This window comes from Culex pipiens, chromosome 3 (genome assembly GCF_016801865.2).
Source record: "Culex pipiens pallens isolate TS chromosome 3, TS_CPP_V2, whole genome shotgun sequence".
In the NCBI taxonomy this organism is placed as follows: Eukaryota; Metazoa; Arthropoda; class Insecta; order Diptera; family Culicidae; genus Culex; species Culex pipiens.
In genome coordinates, this window is record NC_068939.1 from 171,235,309 (window position 1) to 171,258,787 (window position 23,479).

General features: G+C 33.2%; 2 protein-coding genes across 2 annotated transcripts; one reads left to right on the forward strand and one right to left on the reverse strand.

The window, feature by feature from the left end:
- Positions 1 to 2,199: 2,199 nt before the first annotated feature.
- LOC120423815 (coiled-coil domain-containing protein 63) lies at positions 2,200 to 9,413 on the forward strand. The gene is made up of 2 exons (XM_039587739.2): positions 2,200 to 3,304; positions 8,524 to 9,413. The coding sequence occupies exons 1-2, from the start codon at positions 2,239 to 2,241 to the stop codon at positions 8,916 to 8,918; spliced, it is 1,461 nt and encodes a 486-aa protein (XP_039443673.1). The 5' UTR covers positions 2,200 to 2,238; the 3' UTR covers positions 8,919 to 9,413.
- LOC120423827 (protein-S-isoprenylcysteine O-methyltransferase) lies at positions 9,188 to 23,327 on the reverse strand. Its single transcript, XM_039587759.2, has 4 exons — positions 22,740 to 23,327; positions 22,062 to 22,323; positions 21,891 to 22,000; positions 9,188 to 9,894 (listed from the first exon to the last, which is right to left on the reverse strand). The coding sequence occupies exons 1-4, from the start codon at positions 22,941 to 22,943 to the stop codon at positions 9,604 to 9,606; spliced, it is 867 nt and encodes a 288-aa protein (XP_039443693.1). The 5' UTR covers positions 22,944 to 23,327; the 3' UTR covers positions 9,188 to 9,603.
- Between the last annotated feature and the right edge of the window lie 152 nt (positions 23,328 to 23,479).

Below are 23,479 nucleotides of genomic sequence, written 5' to 3' on the forward strand. Positions count from 1 at the left end.
AAAAATGATATGAACAAACTGATGATGTAAAATGGCTTCATATATGCAAAAAAAAATCAGATAAAACTCAGAGAATTGCCCAATAGGGTCCTTAAGCCATATTTTTTGTATGTACAACGGTAGAAAACACGCTTAAAGACCATTTCTGACAACATTTTTTCGACGGATCAACCATGGTCCCTTTGGAATGAGCTGTCAAGTAGAACCTTGTCTGTCAAGAAGGGCCGCGAAGTTAATTTTTCAAAATTGAATTAAAAATCCTTTGCGATCGTACAAAGGGTCATTATACTAAGAAGAATGAGCTTTATTGTTGTGAATAATAATATCTCAAATTTAAGCTCAGTTTTAAGACCCAATTGCCTAACAAAGAAAAAACAGGCCAAATATTGATCTCGATCGGGGAACTTTTTTTAGATCATGATATTTATATTTAGGATTGCTATATAATCAATTGATAACAGCTTTTTTATAGCGAAATCCGTACAAAATTTGATGATTTCTTAAAATTGAGGTTTTTTTCCAAATATGTGTCAACGTTTTTGTCGCCTTTTTCGATATTGGTACAAAATATCGAGGAGCAAACTAAATTTTCAAAAATGCAACCATCCAATAGATCAAATGAATTTATTCGTTGATATTCAGTTTTAGCTAGGTGAACTCGCTTAAAAATATTAAGAATATTATTGAAATCTCAGTTTACAGTTCCGCATTTTGGGAATTTAGGGGAAATAAACCCATTTTAAGCCTAATAAGCGGTCTTGTTTGAATGATGTTGGATAATCAGGAGTGTTCCTTGAAATTCAGTAAAACCAAGTACACCAACGAGTAGAGCAACTTTTTGTGAACATTTCTGTTTATTTTCACTTTTATTAAAAGTTATACTATTTCTTTTACAAGCCTTTTAAAAAAATATTTCAAAAACGCATTCTGATCAGTCGTGTGCATTGGGCCACGCCCATTTTTCTATTTTCAGCTTAGTTCTTTTTTTCTTCCAACGTTCGTTTGGGTCTGCTTCGTGCTGCCAAAATTGATGAAATTTTGAGCGAACACTCACGAAAAGTAGCATTTATAGAGAAAGTTTCCTGGCAACACCACAAGCGCTGCTGGTGGTGTTGGTGGCCACCCTTTGTTCTTTATTTGCCTTTGCCTCTCGCTCGGTTTTCTTCAGGCTTCGCTTGGAATGGGTCATCAAGATTGAAACGTCAAAAGACTTGGCGCGTTTGTTTTTTTGATGGCGCTTGCTAATTATTTACATGTTTCGGGATTATTTTTCAAGTGAGTGACTAAGTAACGGTCAAAAGAACATGTAGCCGGTAGTTTGAAGCAATTTTATATCTTAAGCGCTTTGAAATCGTTAGCGCAAGTGAAAGGATATTGATGGCGACTTTCGTTAAGCAGTTAACCTCTGATCTTGCGTGTGGATGTGTGTGCCACCAAAATGATGAGAAATGGTCTCGCAAAATAGAAATTATGATCAAAAGTGCATTAAATTTGATCTTTTTGGCCAGTAAGTGGCATACATTTGCGTGCTTACTCGAGGCGGTGCTGTTGCTGGTAAGTTTACAGCCTAAATAGTATTTTTGGAGCTTTAATCGAGCATCAAACTCTCCATATGACGAAGATAGGTGTTTGATTAGAAAGGGTATATTTCCCCTAAATCAAAAATAGAATTGCAAAAAAACTTGATAATTCCACCAAAAAAAGATCCTCACTTTTTAAACGGACTGGAGCGGACATTATGGGCTGAGTTGTTTTCTAAAACTAACAAAAACAACTAACTTATATTAGGAATTCAGTGTTTTCCACGTCAAACCAGCAGGGTCCAAATCAAAAGTGCTCCGAATTGGATCGAATATGGCCTGAAAGTACCTTGCCCAAAATAATCAGACCTAACCTTACTCGACCAGGACAACCGTAATCGTCAAACAGAAAAAAATTATGGGGCTTATTATATTGGCCAAGAAACTCCCGCCAAATAGGAAGATTCTGATTTAAATACTGATTTGTGTTTCTGTCATGGAAAAATGTAAAAGCGGCAAAGTTATTGTTATAAATCAGTAGATGTTAACCAGCTCAAAACAATGATGATAATTTGGCAAATTTTTGAACATTTTTTAGTACTAAAAACCATGCGTCTCCATCGAATCAATTTGCATGATAGGCTAGCAATGGGGAAGCATGGTGTATCACCTTTTAATCCCACTGATCTTTTCTCTTCCAATACCAGTTCACTCCAAAATGTCCAGCCAGCAGAAGATGTCCTCGGAGATGGGCGCCGCCGAGCAGTACGAGATGGAGCAGCTGGCCGAGGCGGAAAGCAGTCGGCTGCACAAACTCCTCCGCACGCTCCAGATCGATCGCGCCAACTTCCAGGACATCAAGAACAAGTCGCAGCGCAAGTTCCGCGCTAGTTTGCGACTGTTGGAGCGCGAGAAGCAACAACTTCGACTTCAGCTGGACTGCGAGGAAAACGGAGTTCACTCGAAGCGCGAGTCCGAGTTGGAGTCGGTGCTGGAGGAGGGCTACGAACGGCAGGAAAAGGCGGCCCATGATTTGAAGGTGAAGAAGGACGCGCTGTGGGAGTTGGAGGGACACATTAAGAAGATTCACCGCGAGATTGCCGAAGTTCGGAAGAATGAGGTCACGGACATACGGTACAATGAGACGATCGCGAGGGCACAGCGTTCCGTCCGGAAGTTGGAGAACCGGCTGGACGTGATGAACAAAAAGTCCGGCATTGCGATGGCCGACAATGCCCAGCTAAGGCAAACGATCGATCACATGCTGCAGGAAAGGGCCACGTTTAACATCATGTGGGAGAAGTTGGTGAACAAGCTGAACGAGGGCAAACGGTACATGATGGATCTGATCGATCAGTCCACGTCGGCGTACGACACCCGCGAGGAACTGTGCACCAAGTTGCAGATCCTGAAGGACAAGGGCCTCGCGGAGAAGGCATCGCACGTGCAGGAAATGCGCGAACTGCAGCGGAAGCTCGATCACGACGCCAAACTGCAAGAGTTCCTCGGAATCAAGGGCCAGCGGCGGTCGAACACGGAACTCGAGGAACGGGAAGCACAAAAGCGACAGAAGATGCTGGAGAACCTGGAGCGGCAGTACGCCGAGTACGAGCAGATCATGACGAGGATTATGAGCTTCTCCGGGGAGGACGATATCGATCGGTTGGTGGCCAAGTTCATCAAGAAGGAGGAGGAGAACTTTGCACTGTTTAACTATGTGAATGAGTTGAGTCACGAGGTGGAAACGTTGACGGAGAGTGTGCAGCTGCTGCAGGATAAGATCAGTGAGTATTGGGTTCAAATCAATCTTCTTAGTTGGGTCATTCTCCGCCAACTCACACAGCAGTTGCCCCGACCAGGGTTGCCAGGTTGCCAGATAAACCTGGGAATGCCAGATTTTTCAAGTGACAGCCAGAATAAAGATTAATCCTTTTCTGTGCCAGACAATGACAGATTTTGCCAGATTTTTTTAGATTATGCCCATTTTGAACAACTTTTGATTAAAATGAACGAATATAATTGAAAATCTAAAAATAAAGAATCTGTTTTTCTTGAAGGAAATGTAAGTTCAACATTTTTGAAGCCATAAAATCAGTAAAATCATCTGAATCCTACAAACTTTTGAATAAAATCATATCCTACCTCCATTTCACTATTCAGAAATGTTAGATTTTCGACTGCCAGATTTTTCCAGATTTTTATTCGATATTTTGCCAGATTTTTCAAATTTTGACCTGGTAACCCTGGCCCCGACCCCTCTTCGGTTTTCGTGAAACTTTGCTCTAAGGGGTAATTTTGGTTCCTGATCACGAATCCGAGGTCCATTTTTCGATATCTCGTGACGGTGGGGCGGTACGACCCCTTTCATTTTTCTAGTTTTTTACTAAGACACGTTTTTCAGTGATTTGTAGCTCGCAACCGTGAAGAGATAGAAATTTGGTGTCAAAGGGACTTTTGTGTAAAATTAGACGCCCGATTTGATGGCGTACTCAAAATTCCGAAAAAACGTATTTTTCATCAAAAAAAAGTTAAAAAATAGTTTTAAAATCGCTGCCATTTCTTGTTACTCCACTGTCAAAAATCGTGAGACATGTCATTTTATGGGAAATTAAATGTACTTTTCGAATCTGAATAACCCAGAAGGGTCATTTTTCATTTAGAACAACATTTTTCATTTTAAAATTACGTGTTTTTTCTAACTTTGCAGGGTTACATTTTAGAGTGTAACAATGTTCTACAATGTTGTAGAACAGACAAAAACCAAAACGATGGTTGTGACCTGGGTGCTGAAAAGACAGAATTCGTAACGTGATTTTCGAATGCTCCCTACTGCTCCTCACTACTACAACTGCACCACAGCTGTAAACATAAACAAAGTAGAAGGCTATGTTCAAGCTCAAGCGTGACATTTTTTTTTTGCTGCTGAAGTGACTTGTTTTGAAACATTTTGGATCTGTTGAGTTTTTGCTGAAAAAATTATTGCTTCGCGCTTTTTTTGTTTGTAGACTTAACGATGGGCGGCCAAAAGAGGCCTCTTTTTTTTTCAACGTGACGAAAAATTGCGTCAGAAGTGGGTAATATTTTGTGAATCAGAAGAGGAACCGAATGGAAGTTCCGAGATTATGTAACTTTGATGCGCAGCGAAAATAACGGAGTAAGATTATTCAATATTATTTCTCAGGTGCCATTCATAATTTTTGAAAATCCGTCGCTAAAATTTTAAAATTATTATTGAAATGTAAGCGACGAATTATGCCAATCTTGATTTCAACCCTCTTCTTAAGATTTGTTGACTTTGAATATCTCAAATATAAATTAATTATAAAATCAAAATAAATTATAGATCGATCACAATACTTCCCACTTCATGGTATCATTTTGCGAACAGTAAATTGGTTCCGCTTTGACAGTTCTAAATTGAGGCCGCTTTGCGAACCACTATTCTGCACCCAGGTTGTGACTCGTGCATTGCGAGAATCTGATTTTTTTTTTCAAAATAAATATTTTTGTGATGAGTAAGTGTATCCGGTTTTTTTTTTTTTAATCCCCGCATACAAGCAGTACACAAGCCACAACAATCGTCCAAGGGGTCATTTTTATGCAAAATTAGCTGAACTTTCCGAAAAAAATACTTTCAAACGCACACGATTGAGTTTTATGGGTTAAAAATTCTAAAAACTGGTAAAAAATGGTCAAAATCATAACTTTTTCAAAAAACTTTTTTGTAAAATTCTGATAACTCGTGAGGAATACATGCAAACCCCTTATGTCTTTATATCAAAATTTGTGTTTTTGTCTGTTCTACAACTTTGTAGAACATTGTTACACTCTAAAATGTAACCCTGCAAAGTTAGAAAAAACACGTAATTTTAAAATGAAAAATTTTGTTCTAAATGAAAAAATGACCCATCTGGGTCAATGTAGATTCGAAAAGTACATTAAATTTCACATAAAATGACATGCTCCAAAAAAATTTACAGTCGAGTAACGGAAAATGGGAGAATTTTTAAAACTTTTTTAGTGTTTTTTTCGATGAAAAATACGTTTTTTTTCGGAATTCTGAGTACGCCATCAAATTGGGCGTCTAATTTTACATAGAAGTCCCTTTGATACCAAATTCCTATCAAATCACCGTTTCAGGCTGCAAATTATTGAAAACACCTCTTTTTTCGAATGTTCAAAAATGGAAGGGGTCGTACCGCCCCTCCGTCACGAGATATCAAAAAACGGACCTCGGACTCGTGATCAGGGACAAAAGTTACCCCTTAGGACAAAGTTTCACGCAAATCGAAGAGGGGTCGGGGCAACTTTTCCCGATTTCGTGTGATTTGATAGAGAATTACCCTATTACAAATATGTTTAAAGAAATTGTGATTTGTAAAGTATTTTTTGAGAAATTTGAACTCATCTATTTTAACTAAAATTGAAAATTGTTGGATATCTTTAAAGTTGTTTATAAAAATAAAAAATAAATTTAAATTACATGCCTAGGTTTCAACATTTGGATGAAAAAAGTGTTTTGAAATTCATTTTCCACGCATCCAGTTACTTTCCAATCATTAGTTTTCAAAATATCGATGTATTGACGAAAAATTTTTTTTCGCGAAAAAAAAACTTTTTGTGGGGCTGTACATTGGTATTTCATAAAAATTTAAAATGTTTTCAAAAGAATTCAAACATGATTGTATGTGAATACAAAGAGACGAGTTGTTCCTTTTAATTCCGCTATATATTTTTAATATCTTGACAGATACGTATTTCGTCTACTACTTGCAGACTTTATCAGTGTTCTGTTCTCGAGAAAAAAACGTTTGTATATGAGAAAAAAACGTTTTGTATATGAGGCATTCATTCAAACACGGCCCGTTAACCAGTATCCATTTATTTAATATGTTTTGTTAAAGAAATTAGCCAAGCTAAAATTAAAAAAAAAAATTATGATTTTCAAAATGAAAAAAAAACAACACATATCAAAAAAAATTAATAATTGAAATTAAAATCCAATCAAGCCAGTTTGTCAACATTTCAAAAGAAAATGCATTATACACCCGTAAAATTGATAAGCAATCATTATTTTCCATTTTTTTTTTAACGTTTTTGAAAAAAACCTGTGTTTTGCCCCCTTGATTTTCTGGGTTTAAAAAAATTATAACTCCAATAAGGCTGGTACAAATATTTTTAAAAGTTTTTGTCACCCCCCCCCCTCAAATTTGGCCCGAAAAATCAGGGGGCAAAAAAAATATTTTTACAACAAACTTCAAAATTTCAATGAAAATTCAAGTGCAACCAACTGAAATCAAATTAAAATACATTCTCCTGCGTTTAAAATCATTTTTAGCATGTTTGGGTTTATTAAAAAATCTTAAGATTTTTTGAAAATTTTCGATGCAAAATCTTTTTTTTCGATACAATTTTTGTTTTTGTCATATCTTAGATTTTTTGAAAACTAATGATTGCAAAACAACTGAACTAGTGTAAAATGCATTTTAAAACACTTTTTTCATTTAAATGTGAAGACTATGGCTTGTTATTTAAATTTTTAAATTTTTTTAAGTGAAATTAAACGTATAATAGCACTAGACTCTCATCCGGTTACAATATTCCAACACGGGAGATACCATGTTTTCATCGTTAGATGAGCGTTAAATACTACCCAGGCTCCTAGCCGGTACCTTGCTAACCTCGGGGATTGGAAGCTATGTTAGTAAACATCTATCTAGAATGCGCAGAGATCTCTACGTCACATAGTGGTATAGATGTTTGTAGGGAGGTTTTGGACTCAATGTTAGTAAATTGAATGTTCTTATTATTTAACACCATCACCACCACAACCAAAAACAAAAACAAAAATTCCTTCACCACAAAGAACCATGCTAGATTTTAACACAAATACATTAAAAAACGAACACGACAATAAAACCATCATCCCGGCACTGCCTACTGACGCGCAATAATATTCATTCGCGCAATGACCCCCCACTGCATGCATGGTTTGAACACGAACACAGCACAAAGAGAACACTACAAAAATCCATCTCCCCATCACTACTGCTTGCACGATACTCTGGCCGAGGTCGATTGGGGGGATAATAAAATATAAACATTGAAATAACAACCCTGAATTTCTACATTTCAATGGAAAATGCATTATACAGTCACAGTACAGTCGGTTTGCGATCATTACTTTTCAAAAATTCTATGTTTTGAACAAAATATTTTGTTTTCAAAAAAATACTTTTTATCACACTGTACAATTTTTTTTCGCATATGCTCAAAATATTTTTGAATAAACCCACAAGCTAAAAATAATTCTTAACGCAAGGGAATGCATTTTAAATTAATTTCAGTTGAATGATCTTGAATTTCCATTGAAATTTCAAAGTTTTTTTGAAAAATTATATGTTTTGCCCCTTGAATTTTCGGGACGATTATTTAATAATAAAATAGTTTCAATTAACCTAAATGGAATTTCTACGCTTATTTCGTATAATCATGTCTAAACTGTAAAAAAAAATAAAAAACCTTTTTTTTTTGATAATTTAAATTGTAGTTTGAAAAGTTTAAGCAAGCCACTGGCAGCCAGCGTGTCGTGTTCGCTCGCGAATGGTTGGACGCTCCAGTTGGCAAAGATTCGTTCGGTGATGAGTGAGTGATTTCTGAATTGGATTAGGATTTCAGGACTGGATAGGATTTAGTGTTTAAAAAAAACAAGAACATGATTCGATTATCCGAAGTCCCATACAAACCTTCGGATAATCGAAACTGCGGATAATCGAGTCTTGACTGTAGTTTAGTTAAAAATTATAATTTCAAAACCATGAAAAAAAACTTTTAAAAATTAAGTTTAAAATTTATTTATTTATGTTATAAAAAAGATAGAACTGCCAACTGATTTCTGATTTTTTTTAATAAATGATCCATAAACCAAATTTGTTTTTTTTTGTTTTTTTTTTTGTGTTTTTGAATACCCCTGACTCAACTTCAATTTCCTTTTCTATTCCAGCCGAACAGATGGCCATCAACGAGTCCAAGGTGTCCTCGGTGGACGACAACATCGACACGCTGCGGCGGAACGAGCGCGAGGGCCGCGAATCGGCCGACACCGCCTTCAACCTCAAGCAGGAGTGGGACGTCAAGCTGGACGAGCTGCTGCGGATGTCCGAGCGGATCTACAAGATGCTGCACTGCGACGAGGCGCCCATTCTGAACCTGCTGACGGCGCGCACCGTTACGCTGAACAACGCCAAGCTGTTTTTGGGGATTATCGAACGGCGGGTGGGGAATATTATTAGCAACGTGAATTATGTGGAACCGACGACGAAGATCTTGGGGAAGAAGGACCGGGTGCCGAACTTTAACGTGAAGGAGTCGGCCAAGATTCGGATTGAGAGGAATTAGAGCAGGGGGGGTTGTCTTTTGGTTTTATTGAACTGCATTGTTTTAAACAAAAGTGTTTTGTGATTATTGCGCGTTTTTCACGTTCTTCTACTATTTTTTTTTAGCAATATTTCGTTTGAAAAATTAGGGCGATGCGTGGCACAGAAGAATTTATTATTTCTATAAGTAAGCAAGAGTCTCTTCTGTTAGTTGGTTTAAGCTTGAATTGTCTGAATAAAGTTTCACCTTCTGTCTTAAAAAATAAGTAACGTTTAATTGGTTGGAAAACGTTTGATAGTTTCAGCAGTTTATGGTTTATTGATTGGAATAATCATTTAATTATTACGACTGTAACATTTGTAATAAGTTCTCTAAAGCTAAACGTCAACTGTGCAAACTGTTCCTTTTACGACCTAACAAACTTTTTGGTGGAACGAAAACGTTTGAGTATAAAAGAAAAAAAAAAGAAGAATCATTCCTATTTACACATTTCTCACTCACTCGCTCAAACAATCGTCGACTCGTCGTACAAATTATCGTAGCTACCGGAATAGCGCCGATTGCGACCGTGGTAGAACCCACCCGTCATATTTCTGCGATCTTCATCCTCGTCTTCCCCCTCTTCCCTGCTATTTGTCCACCCATCTTCAAGCCGACCACCGCCCTCCTCCTCGTCCGGCAGCTCGTCGCCGGCTCGCTCGATATATCACAGCTCCACCTTGTACCCCCTAATGAATGGCAGTCCCGTCGGCACTCGCTGCTTGTACTTGTAGTACTCCTCACCGAAAAAGTTCAGCAGCGTAATTTCCTCCATGAAGATGCGATCGTGGAAGAACTTCCAGCTGGCGACGGTGTAGATCACGAAGCACACCGGATTCGCGAGCACCACCTGCGTCCCGATCGACCACCAGAACCAGCCCACGTACGAGGGGTGCCGCATCAGGCCGTACACGCCGTCCGTGACCAGCTCGTGGCCCTGGGTGCGCTCGAACTGGACCTGGAAGGGGAAAGACGAAACTCTCATTAATAATTCGAAGAAATTGAAATATAAAATAAAATTTAGCAATAAGACCATCTCTTGGCATGGCAGATCTGAAGGCGCACCGATAGATAAGCTTTTTTTTTATTTACAGTCCAGACGCGATTATCCGAAGACCTCGGGAAAATTTCACTTTGGATAATCGAATAAAGAAAAAAAATGGATGTCTTATTGTTGATGGTTAAGCTTAACCCATAAACTACTCTAAAATGATTTAGAATTTTTAAATCCAAGATGGCATAACATATTTAAAAAATTGCTTTTTTTCATTTTATAAAGCAATTTGAAAATTTCAAACATTAAGAAATAATTTGGGAAAAGTATTTTGAAAATCCAAATTTGCTCAAGCTCGTGAAAGTTAGTTTTAAGATTGAAAACTGGTTTCAAGAACTCTGTACAAATTGAGTTTTTTTTTTCATTGTCTTATTTTGGGTCAATCATCCGGAAAGGAGCAAGGACCCACTCTAACTTTAGGGGGGCTGCGGGCGAAAATCGGGCATCCCCAGTGCCAGTTCAGACCCTCTATCTAAGACTCAATCCGCGAAAATGTTGATTTTATATTTGCACACGCACACCAATAAACTTCCCACTCTAACTTTTGGGGGGGGAGCGGGCGACTATCGGGCATCGCCAGTGCCAGTTAAGATTCTTAAGCTAAGACACACACCTTAAAAATTTCGATTTTTGTTTTGCACACTCACACCAACATAATTTGCGCTAGCCAGCACGCACATTGCCTCAGCTTTCGTAACGCGCAAACTGTCAAAAAAAAGTGATTGCTTTTGTCAAACGTGTTCAACTCTGTTGGCTGGTTGCTGCTTTTTCGTTTTCGATTATTTCGAAAAATACATGAAATTCAAGGTAAACTATAGTTTTAATTAATCAAATAACACATTCTCATTAAAGTTTCATTTCCCGGCAACAGGTTTGTTGATTTCTACAGCCTCTGGAACAGTCACCGGGGACGACTAAGCAGCTTCCTCTTCCGCCACCTCTTCCAAGCGGCGCACCGCGGGATACCCGACGGCCAAAATAGTCACCGTGGCCCTGACCAAACTACCGGCAACAATGACGTCCAACCCGGATCGTGCTTCAGCAAGTGGTTCCGCCGTGGTGGCGATAAAAGTAGACCGGGGCGAACAAGCGTTCCTATCGAACAACGATGCCTTCGGCTTCCCCCCGTAGCAGAACCAGCGTCCAGAAGAATGTTCAAGAACCTGTTCGACATGGTGGCCCATGGTCCCCGGGCATTCCGTCCCAGCAAGGGCTGCAGTTCCACACCCAGAACATTATACAGAACGTGCTGTTGCGCAATAAGCTGAAATCCCGGCCACTGCGCTCCGGCCCAATCCGCCCGTCCAGCAGTTCGTCCAGGACGCCGAAGCAAACAAATTCTTGGGGCCGTTGACTGTCAACTCAATGTTCCCCGACGGATCAACCGCGGCCAAGCTGCCCAATTCACTGCAGCAGATGCTGCGTCTTAAGCAAACCCCAGGAACGTCACAAGCCGGGGTCTGTTCGGCAAGGGTTCTGTCACCTGGAACTTCAACTGACCAGCATTGATTTGCTTAAGTGCTACACATTTTTGTTTCTTTTATTTGTTTCTTTTTTTTTAAGTGAATTCAATTCTCCCACACTTTATAGAGCAGCCTAAATTTGCATAAATATCCAAAAACAATAAAGAATACAAAAATGCTCAATACGAAGCACAAAAATACTAAAACACAAAGATACAGAAACAGCAAACTACAAACATAATAAAATTCAGAAGTAGTACAAAACTACTAAAATAATACAAAAATACACAAAAAAATACAAAAATACAGAAACACCAGCAAATACAAAAATACAATAATAAAAAATACAAAAATAGAAAAATACAGAAATACAAAAATACAAAAATACAAAAATACATAAATACAGAAATACAAACATACAAAAATACAAAAATACAAAAATACAAAAATACAAAAATACAAAAATACAAAAATACAAAAATACAAAAATACAAAAATACAAAAATACAAAAATACAAAAATACAAAAATACAAAAATACAAAAATACAAAAATTCAAAAATACAAAAATACAAAAATACATAAATACAAACATACAAACATACAAAAATAAAAAAATAAAAAAATACAAAAATACAAAAATACAAAAATACAAAAATACAAAAATACAAAAATACAAAAATACAAAAATACAAAAATACAAAAATACAAAAATACACAAAAATACAAAAATACAAAAATACAAAAATACAAAAATACAAAAATACAAAAATACAAAAATACAAAAATACAAAAATACAAAAATACAAAAATACAAAAATACAAAAATACAAAAATACAAAAATACAAAAATACAAAAATACAAAAATACAAAAACACAAAAATACAAAAATACAAAAATACAAAAACACAAAAATACAAAAATACAAAAATACAAAAATACAAAAATACAAAAATACAAAAATACAAAAATACAAAAATACAAAAATACAAAAATACAAAAATACAAAAATACAAAAATACAAAAATACAAAAATACAAAAATACAAAAATACAAAAATACAAAAATACAAAAATACAAAAATACAAAAATACAAAAATACAAAAATACAAAAATACAAAAATACAAAAATACAAAAATACAAAAATACAAAAATACAAAAATACAAAAATACAAAAATACAAAAATACAAAAATGCAAAAATACAAAAATACAAAAATTGTCTCAATTTTGTGAAGTTTAATAAAATGTATTAAACTGATCTGAACTCAACAGAATTAACCAAAAATTAACCAAGCTTAACTAATTTTAGTCAAATTTAACTAGTCAAAATAATAAACTTAACCAACACAATTAACACAATTTAACTAAATTTAGCCAAATTTAGCTAAAAATAGCAAAATTCAACAAAATTTTACCAAAATTTAGCTAAATAAAAAAAATAACTTAATTTCAGTTAATTAAACTTAATTTAACTAAAAGTAATTAAGCTTTATTTTGCTAATTTTATCTGAATTTAGCCAAATTTTAGTAAAATTAACTAAATTTAAATATTTTTTAGTGAATTCAGCTAATTATGCTTAACACTACTTTATTTAGTCAAACTTTACTAAATTATGCGTAACTCAATAATTTTTAATTCAACTGAATGTAGCCAAATTAAACTAAATTTTGTGAAATTTAGCTAAACTTAACATTTTGAACTAAATTTAACTTTATTTAACTAAATTTACCTTAATTTAATTTAGTTGACTTGAATTCTACCAAATTTAACTTAATCTTGGTAAATATAACATAATTTAACTAAATTTGACTTTATTTTACTTGATTCTACCAATTTTATCTTAATTTAATCCAATTTAACTTAGTTGTCACCAATGCTATGCTATGCTATTTAATACAATTTAACTTGATTTTACTCCATTTTACTTAATTTTACTAAATTTAACAAAGCTTATTAAAAATAATTAAACTTAACTGAATTCAACAAAATTGAACAAAGATTTACTAATTTTCACTCAATACAAGTTTCTAAGTTTACCTAATTTAATGTAATTCAACTTAATTTAGCCAAATTCAAGTAATTTATAAAAATTCAGCCATATTTAATCAAATTTTACTTCATGTTTAACAAAATTTAAATAAATTCAACAAAATTTAACTAAATTTAGCAAAATTTTACTGAATTTATCCAAACTTAAGTTAACTTAGTTAAATACAATTTAACCAAATTAAGGTAAATTAAACATAATTCAGCATAATTTAGGTAGATTTAACTTAATTCAATAAAAAATTACAGAAAATTTCTAAATTTAACATTATTTTACCTAATTTAATTTTATTCGACTTAATTTAAATTTATTTAGATTTTTTCTAGCTGATTTTATTCAAATATAGCCAAATTTAAGTGAATTACACTAAATTCAAGCAAATTCAACGAAACCAAGCTTAATCTAATTAAATTTATCCAATAAAAAAAATAACCGAAATTTTAATAAACCTTAATAATTTTTACTTATTTTAACTGAATTTAACTAAATATAACTGAATTTAACTAATTATAACCTAATATAACTAAATTAAGCCAAATTTTGCTAAATTGAAATTAATTAATTAAAATTTTACTAACGTTAATTAAATTTTATTTAATATAAATAAATTTTATTATTTAAACTAAGTTTAAATAAAAATTACTAAATTTAAATAAATTTGACGAAATTTAAATAAATCTAACAAAATTTAAATAAATTTAACGAAATTTAAATAAATTTAACGAAATTTAAATAAATTTAACGAAATTTAAATAAATTTAACTAAATTAAAATAAATTTAACTAAATTTAAGTAAATTTAGCTAAATTTAAATAAATTTAACCAGATTTAAATTAGTTTACATGAATTTAACAAAATTCAATAGAATTTAAATTAATTTTATAAATATCAACTGTACATGACTAAATGTTACAAAATTCAAATAAATTTCACCAAATGTTACTAAATTCAATTAAATTTAACTCAATTTAACTAAGTTTAACTAGATATAACTAAATTTAACTAAGTTTTACTGAATGTGTTTGAATATAACTCAATTGAACTAAAAATAACTTAATATAAATAAATTTAACTAAATTTTACTGAATGTGTTTGAATATAACACAATTGAACTAAAAATAACTTAACATAAATAAATTTAACTTAATTTAACTAAATTTAACCAAATTTAAATACATTTATCTAAATTTATGTAAATTATACTTAATTTAACTAAATTTAACTTAATTTAACTAAATTTAACTCAATTAAACTAAATTTAACTCAATTTAACTAAATTTAAACAAATTAAATAAAATTTAACTAAATTTTACAAAATTTAACTAAATTTTACAAAAATTAACTAAATTTAACTAAATTTAAATAAATTTAGCTAGATTTAAATTAATTTACATTAATTTTACCAAATTTAAATAAATTTAAATTAATTTAATTAAATTTCACTAAATGTTACTAAATTCAACTAAATTTAACTTAATTTAACTAAGTTTAACTAAAAATAACTAAATTTTACTGAATGTATCTGAATATAACTCAATTTAACTAAATTTAACTTGATTTAACTTGATTTAACTTAATTTAACTAAATTTAACTTAACTTGACAAAATTAAACTATATTAAACTTAATTCAACTAAATATAACTAAATTTAACTTAATTAAACTAAATTCAACTAAATTAAACAAAATTTAACTAAATTAAACCAAATTTTACTAAATTTTATCAAATTCAACTAAATTTAACTACATTTAACAAACTTTTACTAAATTTAACCAAATTTTAAATTTAAATAAATTGGACTTAATTTAACTCAATTTTACTTAACGTAATTAAATCAAACAAAATAAAACTATTTAACTTGGTTAAATTTAGTAAAATTTGTTAAATTTTTAACAAAACTTAACCAAATTTTACTAAATTTAACCAAGTTTTACTAAATTTAATTAAATTTTACTAAATTTAACTAAATCTAACTAAAATCAACTAAATTTTAACAAATTTAACCAAATTTACCAAAATTGTAATAAATTTAACTAAATTTAGCTAAATTTTACTAAAAATAACACAATTTCAATCAATTTATCTTAGTTTAACTAACTTATCGAAATATAACTTAATTAAGCCAAAGTTAACTAAATTGAAAGCGAAATGTAACTAAATTCAACTAAATTTAATTAAATCTTACTAAACTTAACTTAATTTGACTAATTTTAAATAAAATTTACTGAATCGAACTAAAATAAACTAAGATTAACTAAATTTAACTATATATAACCCAATTTAAGTCAATTTAACTTAATGAAACTAATTTTAACTTGATTTTATTCAATTTAGCCAAAGTTAACTAAATTTAAATAAATGAAGCGAAATTTTACGAAAATTAATTAAATTTTATTTAATTTAACTAAATTATACTTATTTTAACTAAATATAACTAGATTCAACTAAATTTAATGAAATTTTAATAAATTTTACTAAATTTTACATCATTTAACTATTTTTAACTAAATTTAATTAAAGTTTTCTGATTTTTACGGAATTTATCTGATTTTGACTTAATTTATCTTAACTTAACTAAATCTAACTAAATTTGACCAAATTACCAATAAAATCAATTTAAAGTCCTGTTAACATACTAACCCAACATATAATTTTTGTGCTAGTTAGGTTAAGTTAGTTTAAGTTTTGTTGTTAATTCAATATTTTTTTGAATAAAAAAATCTGTTGTTTTTATTTGTCACCCTAATTTAATTAAACACCCTAACTTGAAATCCGAAGTAAACAGGAAGGAGAAACCCCCCGGTTTCCGGCACGTCGGTACCCCGTTTCTAGGCCCGTTATCGTGGTCAAAACGGGCCCAAAAGCGTGCCACAGACGGGCGTAACACAGCGGCCAAAATGCATAACGCCCGCCTAAATGTTGCATTCTGGCACGCAATGGGCCACAACGAGGGGAAAAAGCGTGCTGAAAATCGGGCCCGCTTTCAGGCAAAACGTCCCCGCTTTTTGGACGTTTTCCGCCCATTTTTCTATGTGGGGATCTGACACGCATGCAGTTTTCTGATGTCACCGCCAGAGGCGCTGTCAGTATTGTTTACGTGTGGTTTTTGAAAAGGTCGTATGAAATACATACATTATTTTTCCAAAATAATTTTTTTACTATCTTTTGCATATATATTTGAGATAATTACTTTTATCACTTAAATTCTTCTTGTTGAAGTCATTTTCATTTGTTTTTAGGTTAAGTTATTTCTCTTTATTTATACAATGATCATTTGATGTACTCTAACCTAATTTGTAGTTAGTTTTAAGTTTTTTTTGTTTGTAGTTTTATCATATTCGAACTTAATGATGTCTCTGTATACGATAAAAGGCTTGCCCTTATGTATATTTTTGAAATAAAGATACAAATACAAATACAAATAAAATAGTACAAAGTTTTTTTTTTTACCATCCAAGCAATATATCACAAAACACTAAACTAAAAATAAAAAAGATTCAATTCTTTGAAACAATATAAGGCCGATGCAAATATTTAAAAAAGTTTTTGTCCCTCGGCCCTGGCCGAGGTCAAGAGGGGGGGGGGGGGCAAAAAAATATAAAAATTTAAATAACAAGCCATTGTCTTCACATTTAAATGAAAAAAGTGTTTTAAAATGCATTTTACACTAGTTCAGTTGTTTTACAATCATTAGTTTTCAAAAAATCTAAGATCTGACAAAAACAAAAATTGTATCGAAAAAAAAGATTTGGCATCGAAAATTTTCAAAAAATCTCAATAAACCCAAACATGCTAAAAATGATTTTAAACGCAGAAGAATGTATTTTAATTTGATTTCAGCTGGTTGCACTTGAATTTTCATTGAAATTTTGAAGTTTATTGTAAAAATATTTTTTTTGCCCCCTGATTTTTCGGGCCAATTTTGAAGGAAGGGGTGACAAAAAATTTTAAAAATATTTGTACCAGCCTAAAAACAATTTTGAAAATACTCAAAATTTTCACAAAACTACGAATTTACGAAAAAATACTGAAAATTCCTTTTTTTACAATATGGGTATAAAACGATCGGAATTTTTTCATACATTTCGAATGTAATAAAAACATATTTTGAAAACACGCAAAATTTTCACAAAACTACGTATTTTCGAAAAAAAATACTCAAAATTTCAGTTTTTACAATATGGGTATCAAACGATTAGGATTTTTTCATACATTTCGAGTGTAATAACTACATTTTACGAAAATACACAAAATTTTCACAAAACTACGAATTTTCGAAAAAATACTCAAAATTTCTGTTTTTACAATATGTGTATCAAACGATCGGGAATTTTTCATGCATTTCGAATAAAATAACAATTATTTTTGAAAATACTCAAAATTTTAACAAAACTACTTACAAATGTATGAAAAAATCCAGATCGTTTGATACCCATATTGTTAAAACTGAAATTCTGCGTATTTTTTTCAAAAATACGTAGTTTTGTGAAATTTTTGAGTATTTAAAAAAAATGTTGTTATTCAATTCGAAATGTATTAAAAAATCCTGATCGTTTGATACCCATATTAGAAAAACTGAAATTTTGACAATTTTTTTTTTCGAAAATTCGTATTTTTGTGAAATTTTTGAGTGTTTTCAAGAAATGTTTTTATTACATTCGAAATGTATGAAAAAATCCCGATCGTTTGATACCCATTGTAAAAACGAAAATTTTGATATTTTTTTCAAAAATTCGTAGTTTTGTGAAAATTTTGAGTATTTAAAAAAAAAATTATTACATTCAAAATGTATGAAAAAATCCTGACCGTTTGATACCAATATTGTAAAAACTGAAATTTTGGGTATTTTTTTTCGAAAATACGTAGTTTTGTGAAAATTTTGAGTTTTTTTTTTAATTATGTTATTACAATAAAATGTATGAAAAAATCCTGATCATTTGACACCCATATAGCAATAACAATATATTTTTGGTTTCTTTAGAGAAAAAAATTGCATTTTCAAAATACAGGAAAAATACGTATTTTTGTGAAAATTTTCATGAAATTAAAATTTTAATGGATAGCTGACATCATTCCGATTTCAAAACACTATAATTTTTTGATGTTTGCATGATTTTTCGTACGATTGAAGCCACTGTCTCCCATTTAGCCAAAATCCCATAAACTCTGTGCCTCGGTTATGCACGCCTCGGTTTTGCATCCCCCATATGCGGTGCTAAACCGAGGCATGTCTTAGATTACATTTTACAAGCTAATTGTTTTTGAGGGAAAATACATTTTGAGCTATTTTCTAAGTTAATGATGGAAACATGATTCTTATGACCATACGAAAATTATAGGTATGTTTTGGAAATTTAGGTTTTTGGGTCATATAGAGTAAATTTTCAAAACAATCTATGAGTAATGGGTTTCCTATGCACATATGACCTTTTGAAAATCAGACCTGAAAGGGTTAAACCCATCTCATCTATAAAAATAACCTATAAAGATATACAAAAATGACTCGAAGGGAATCATGAACTTAAAAGTTTCCAGAAAAGCGTGCACCTTGATTTTTTCAAAAATATTCAGACACTGCCGACACTTGCATACAGTTTAAAAATAGCATGCAATATGTGGAAAGAGCGAACCACACTAAAGGAGCCATTACACTACCGCAAACAAACAAACAAACTCGCACTTTTTCGTGTTTGACAGTTTGCCAAACTCGCAAACAAGGCAACGCTTGTACACACAAATCCAGGCAAACAAACAATATAGGCAAACTGTCAAAAAGTGCGAGTTTGTTTGTTTGTTTGCGGTAGTGTAATGGCTCCTTAACTCTCCATACAAACTATGGAGAGATATCATTCGGCCCTGCAGAAATTTTGTTGATCGGTGCCATCAAAGGAAAATTCGTAAAAAAAAACAGAGGCCAATATCAATTTACATACTGCAAAACTCAGTTTTGTAGACTGTCCGCAGTAAAATGATTTCATTTTTGATGAGCTTACAGCCATCGATTTTCGAATAGGTACGATCGGATTACTATGATTTTCCAATCCAGATTTTTAAGCGAAAATAGCGTTCGAATGATGAACGCCCGAAATGTCAAAGTCATGCATTGGTACCACATTACGAAAAAAGTGTGCCATGGCATGACAGCCACATTTTTTTCTAATGTTGGTGCTACTGCGCGATTTTGACATTTCGGACGGTCACCATTCGAACGTCATCTTCGCTTAAAAATCTGGATATAAATTACACGCAAATGACTTATGGCCTATCTACAAATGATTTAAAGTAAAGTAATAATATCGATAAGTTACTTGAAAAGTACGCAACTTACGGTTGTCATATACAATAAACTTAGAAAAATGGGCTTAGAACAATTTTTTTGCTGTTGTCAAAGGTTGGCTTGAGTTTTCAGCTGACTTTTCGGGAAATTTTCAAAACAAACCAAGTTGACAGCCAATAAACGTAGAATTTCAGCTCAACCTGCTGATTTTCACACCGCGGTAGTTCGCCGGCTATAATCTCAAGTCAGTCGAAGCGAAGAAAAATAGTGATTTTATCTCGCAATAAGCAATATGTAAGGGAAATATGCCCATTTTAAGCCTAATAAGCGGTCGTGTTTGAATGATACTGGATAATCTGGATTGTTCCTTGAAATTCACTAAAACCAAGTACACCAACGAGTAGAGCAACTTTCTGTGAACATTTCTGTTTATTTTCACTTTTATTAAAAGTTATGCTATTCCTTTGACAGGCATTTAAAAAAATATTTCAAAAATGCATTCTAATCAGTCGAGTGCATTGGGCCACGCCAATTTTTCTATTTTCAGCTTAGTTCGTTTTTTTCTTCCAGTGCTCTTTTGGGTCTGCTAAGTGCTGCCAAAATTGATGAAATTTTAAGCGAACACCTACGCATTTAAAGGGAAACTTTCCTGGCATCACTGGCTCACTCCAACAAGCGCTGCACCAGCATGTTGGTGGTGTTGGTGGCCACCCTTTGTTCTTTATTTGCCTTCGCTCCTCGCTCGGTTTTCTTCAGCCTTCGATTGGAATGGGTCGTCAAAAGTCAAACGACAAAAGACTTGGCGCGTTTGTTGTTTTGATGGTGCTTGCTAATTATTTACATTTTTCAGAGTTATTTTTCAAGTGAGTGACTAACTAATGTGCAAAAGAACATGTTGCCGGTAGTTGGAAGCAATTTTATATCTTAAGCGCTTTGAAATCGTTAGCGCAGGTGAAAAGATGTTGATGGCGACTTTCGTTAGGCAGTTAACCTCTCATCTTGCGTGTGGATGTGTGTGCCACCAAAATGATGAGAAATGGTCTCGCAAAATAGAAATTATGATCAAAAGTGCATTAAATTTGATCTTTTTGGCCAGTAAACGGCATGAATTTGCGTGCTTACTCGAGGCGGTGCTGTTGCTGGTAAGTTTATAGCCCAAATAGAATTTTCTGAGCTTTAATCGAGCATCAAACTCTCCATATGACGAAGATAGGTGTTTGATTAGAAAGGGTTTATTTCCCCTATGCAAAGCAAAGCTAGTAATTTTCTCTTGTTAAATATTTTCAGTACATTTTCCTGTATTTTGCTCTGTTATTAGAAGTTGTTTTTAACAACTAACCATAACATCTTAATAACATAAATTGGTATTGATGATATAATTGCCGTCAACTCGGGTCTTGACGAAAACATCACCCTTTTAAAAAATGCCTCTGCAATTCTTTTTTGTAGGTTTTCAATTTTGTATTGTTTTTTTTTTTTTTTTTTTTTTTTTTTATAATACTTTATCAGTTTTTTTGTTGTGATATCTAATGATCCGTTTTTTTGCCTAAATGTTTTTGAAACACAAAAAAAACTTAAAATAGGAAAAGCGTTTTCAGAAAAAATAGGTCCATGGAAAAATACAATAACTCGAAATTAAATTCTTAAAACATGTGTAGGGAAACCCTGGGAAACCCAAACAATGCATCTTGTGAACAAGAGTTTTGGATGGTGAAAAATCAGGTTAAACAATTTTTTTTGTGCGATTTTCTGCACTTTTTAATATATATAAATTTGCAAATGATATCAATCCTTAGATTTTAAAAGGAGTAAAATTATAAGGTAATTTTATAGATAGAATTCATTCCGAGATATCGTCAGTTGAATGAGGATTAGTTTTCTCCGTTTTTCAAACGGTTATAAAAATTTAAATTACTGGCCATGGTTTCGACATTTGAATGAAAAAGTGTGTCGACGGGCTGTCACAAACTGCACAAACCTTAAATGTGGATGTAGAGAATTCATGGACAAAGTTTGACCGAAATAAAAACAAAAATCAATCGGTCATCCATTTTTCCGAAACTCGTTCTGCCATACAATTATTTCTTGGTGTCTATTGCTTCTACTTACAATGTGACTAAAGTTCTTGCTCGCAGTAATCATCGCGAGCTTTCGCAGAATTTCGCCTCCCAGACACAGCACCAGTCCAAGAATCCACAAAATATAGTGAATTTTCATTTCTGAAAAATACTTAAAAAGTTAGACAATAATGAATCTCAAATACCCCCTCCCTGAACTCACCCGGAAAGAAGTACACCTCGACAAAAAACTCCAACCAACTCGCTCCGGCCGCCAGCGCATAATGAATCGAATGGTTCAAGATGAACGAATCCGGCGACAGGGTTTTCGGATTGCAGAACGCAATTCCCAGATACTCCGAGTAGTGGAAGACGGCCATCAGCGTGCCGTACACCCCGAACGACCGGTACTCGTCCGCGCCAGCCTGGAAGATGACCACTCCGAGCGCGAACACCGCCCCCAGGAAGGTGGCCCGGACGGCGACCTGACCGGAAGGGGAGAATTAGTTGCGTTAAAGTTACTTAAAATTAAAAACCCGACTCATTATGTTGCGTAAATAGCCAGAGACCCATTCTAAAAATATCTTCTTTGGAAATAGTCTGTAATCGATTTTTATTTTTTCCCCTTCGAGTTTAACACTCTTTTCAGAGACATACACAAGAAAAGTTTGAAAAAAGAAAGAAACTGCTACATATCAACCCGAGACCGTTCATGTTTGCGTGAATAAATTTTAAATGAGATGTAAACAAAGAGGCTGTGTACGGCCAGATTTCGATGAAGTCATCAGGAAAACCCTTTCGCCTCCCGTGTGCCCCTCCGACCTACCCGTGAAGCTGGTGTTTATTTTGAGTCATTTTCCTAAGAGATAAATAAAATTCTTTCCTCTATCTTTAAACTCACCTGATAATCCTTGGTGGCAAACTTAAGCCAGATGACGACGTTCAGTCCCAGGTAGTACACGGCCAGCAGGACGACCCGGGCCCAAAAACCGGCCCACTCCGGATCGGCAAAGATGCCCAAATCGAAGAAGACCCACAGCAGCGCCAGGCTGAAGATTGCACTGACGAAGCAGTACAAACTCAGCCGGCCCTCGTAGCAAAGCATTTTATTCGTTGCTTACGCTAGTAAATATCGGTTTTCAAAATAAAAATAAACCTTTGAACCTTTGCACCTTTATTTTATTATTATTTTCGTCTTTGCAAAAACCCTAATCCAACGTCACCATATTGAGCGAATTGTTTACTATTTTTCAGCTTCAGGAAATTTAAATAAAAAATAACTTTGTGCTCCACCCACGTCGAACTTTTGCTCACACCAACTGAACGCGACCGTTCCACTAATCTACGGAAGGTTAACTCTATCGATTAAGCCCGTTCTAGCGAAAAATCCAAACAGATGCGACGATTTCACTGAACTGCAGGGCGAAAATTTAAAGCCAAAGGAGTGATCCGCAGCTCTTGGCGGTGACGTTTTTGTTGGCGTTTCGTTTTGATTCGGCGTTCGTAACTTTTTGGCGTGCACTTTTGTTTTGACAGTTTTGCTGCAGCGTGCACGGATAATTAGAAAATTATAGAGACGAGTTAATTTGAGTAAAACTTTGTTGATATTTTGAATAAAAACTACTTACTTTCGGATGCAAT

Bases quoted from the DNA above. Each gene is read 5' to 3' on its own strand.
- LOC120423827 (XM_039587759.2), bottom strand. From the start codon at position 22,943: ATGCTTTGCTACGAGGGCCGGCTGAGTTTGTACTGCTTCGTCAGTGCA. The intron at 22,001-22,061 runs GTGAGTTCAGGG...AGTATTTTTCAG, and splicing joins CGAGGTGTACTTCTTTCCGG to AAATGAAAATTCACTATATT. The intron at 9,895-21,890 runs GTAAGTAGAAGC...TTCCCCTTCCAG, and splicing joins GCAAGAACTTTAGTCACATT to GTCCAGTTCGAGCGCACCCA.
- LOC120423815 (XM_039587739.2), top strand. From the start codon at position 2,239: ATGTCCAGCCAGCAGAAGATGTCCTCGGAGATGGGCGCCGCCGAGCAG. The intron at 3,305-8,523 runs GTGAGTATTGGG...TTTCTATTCCAG, and splicing joins GCTGCTGCAGGATAAGATCA to CCGAACAGATGGCCATCAAC.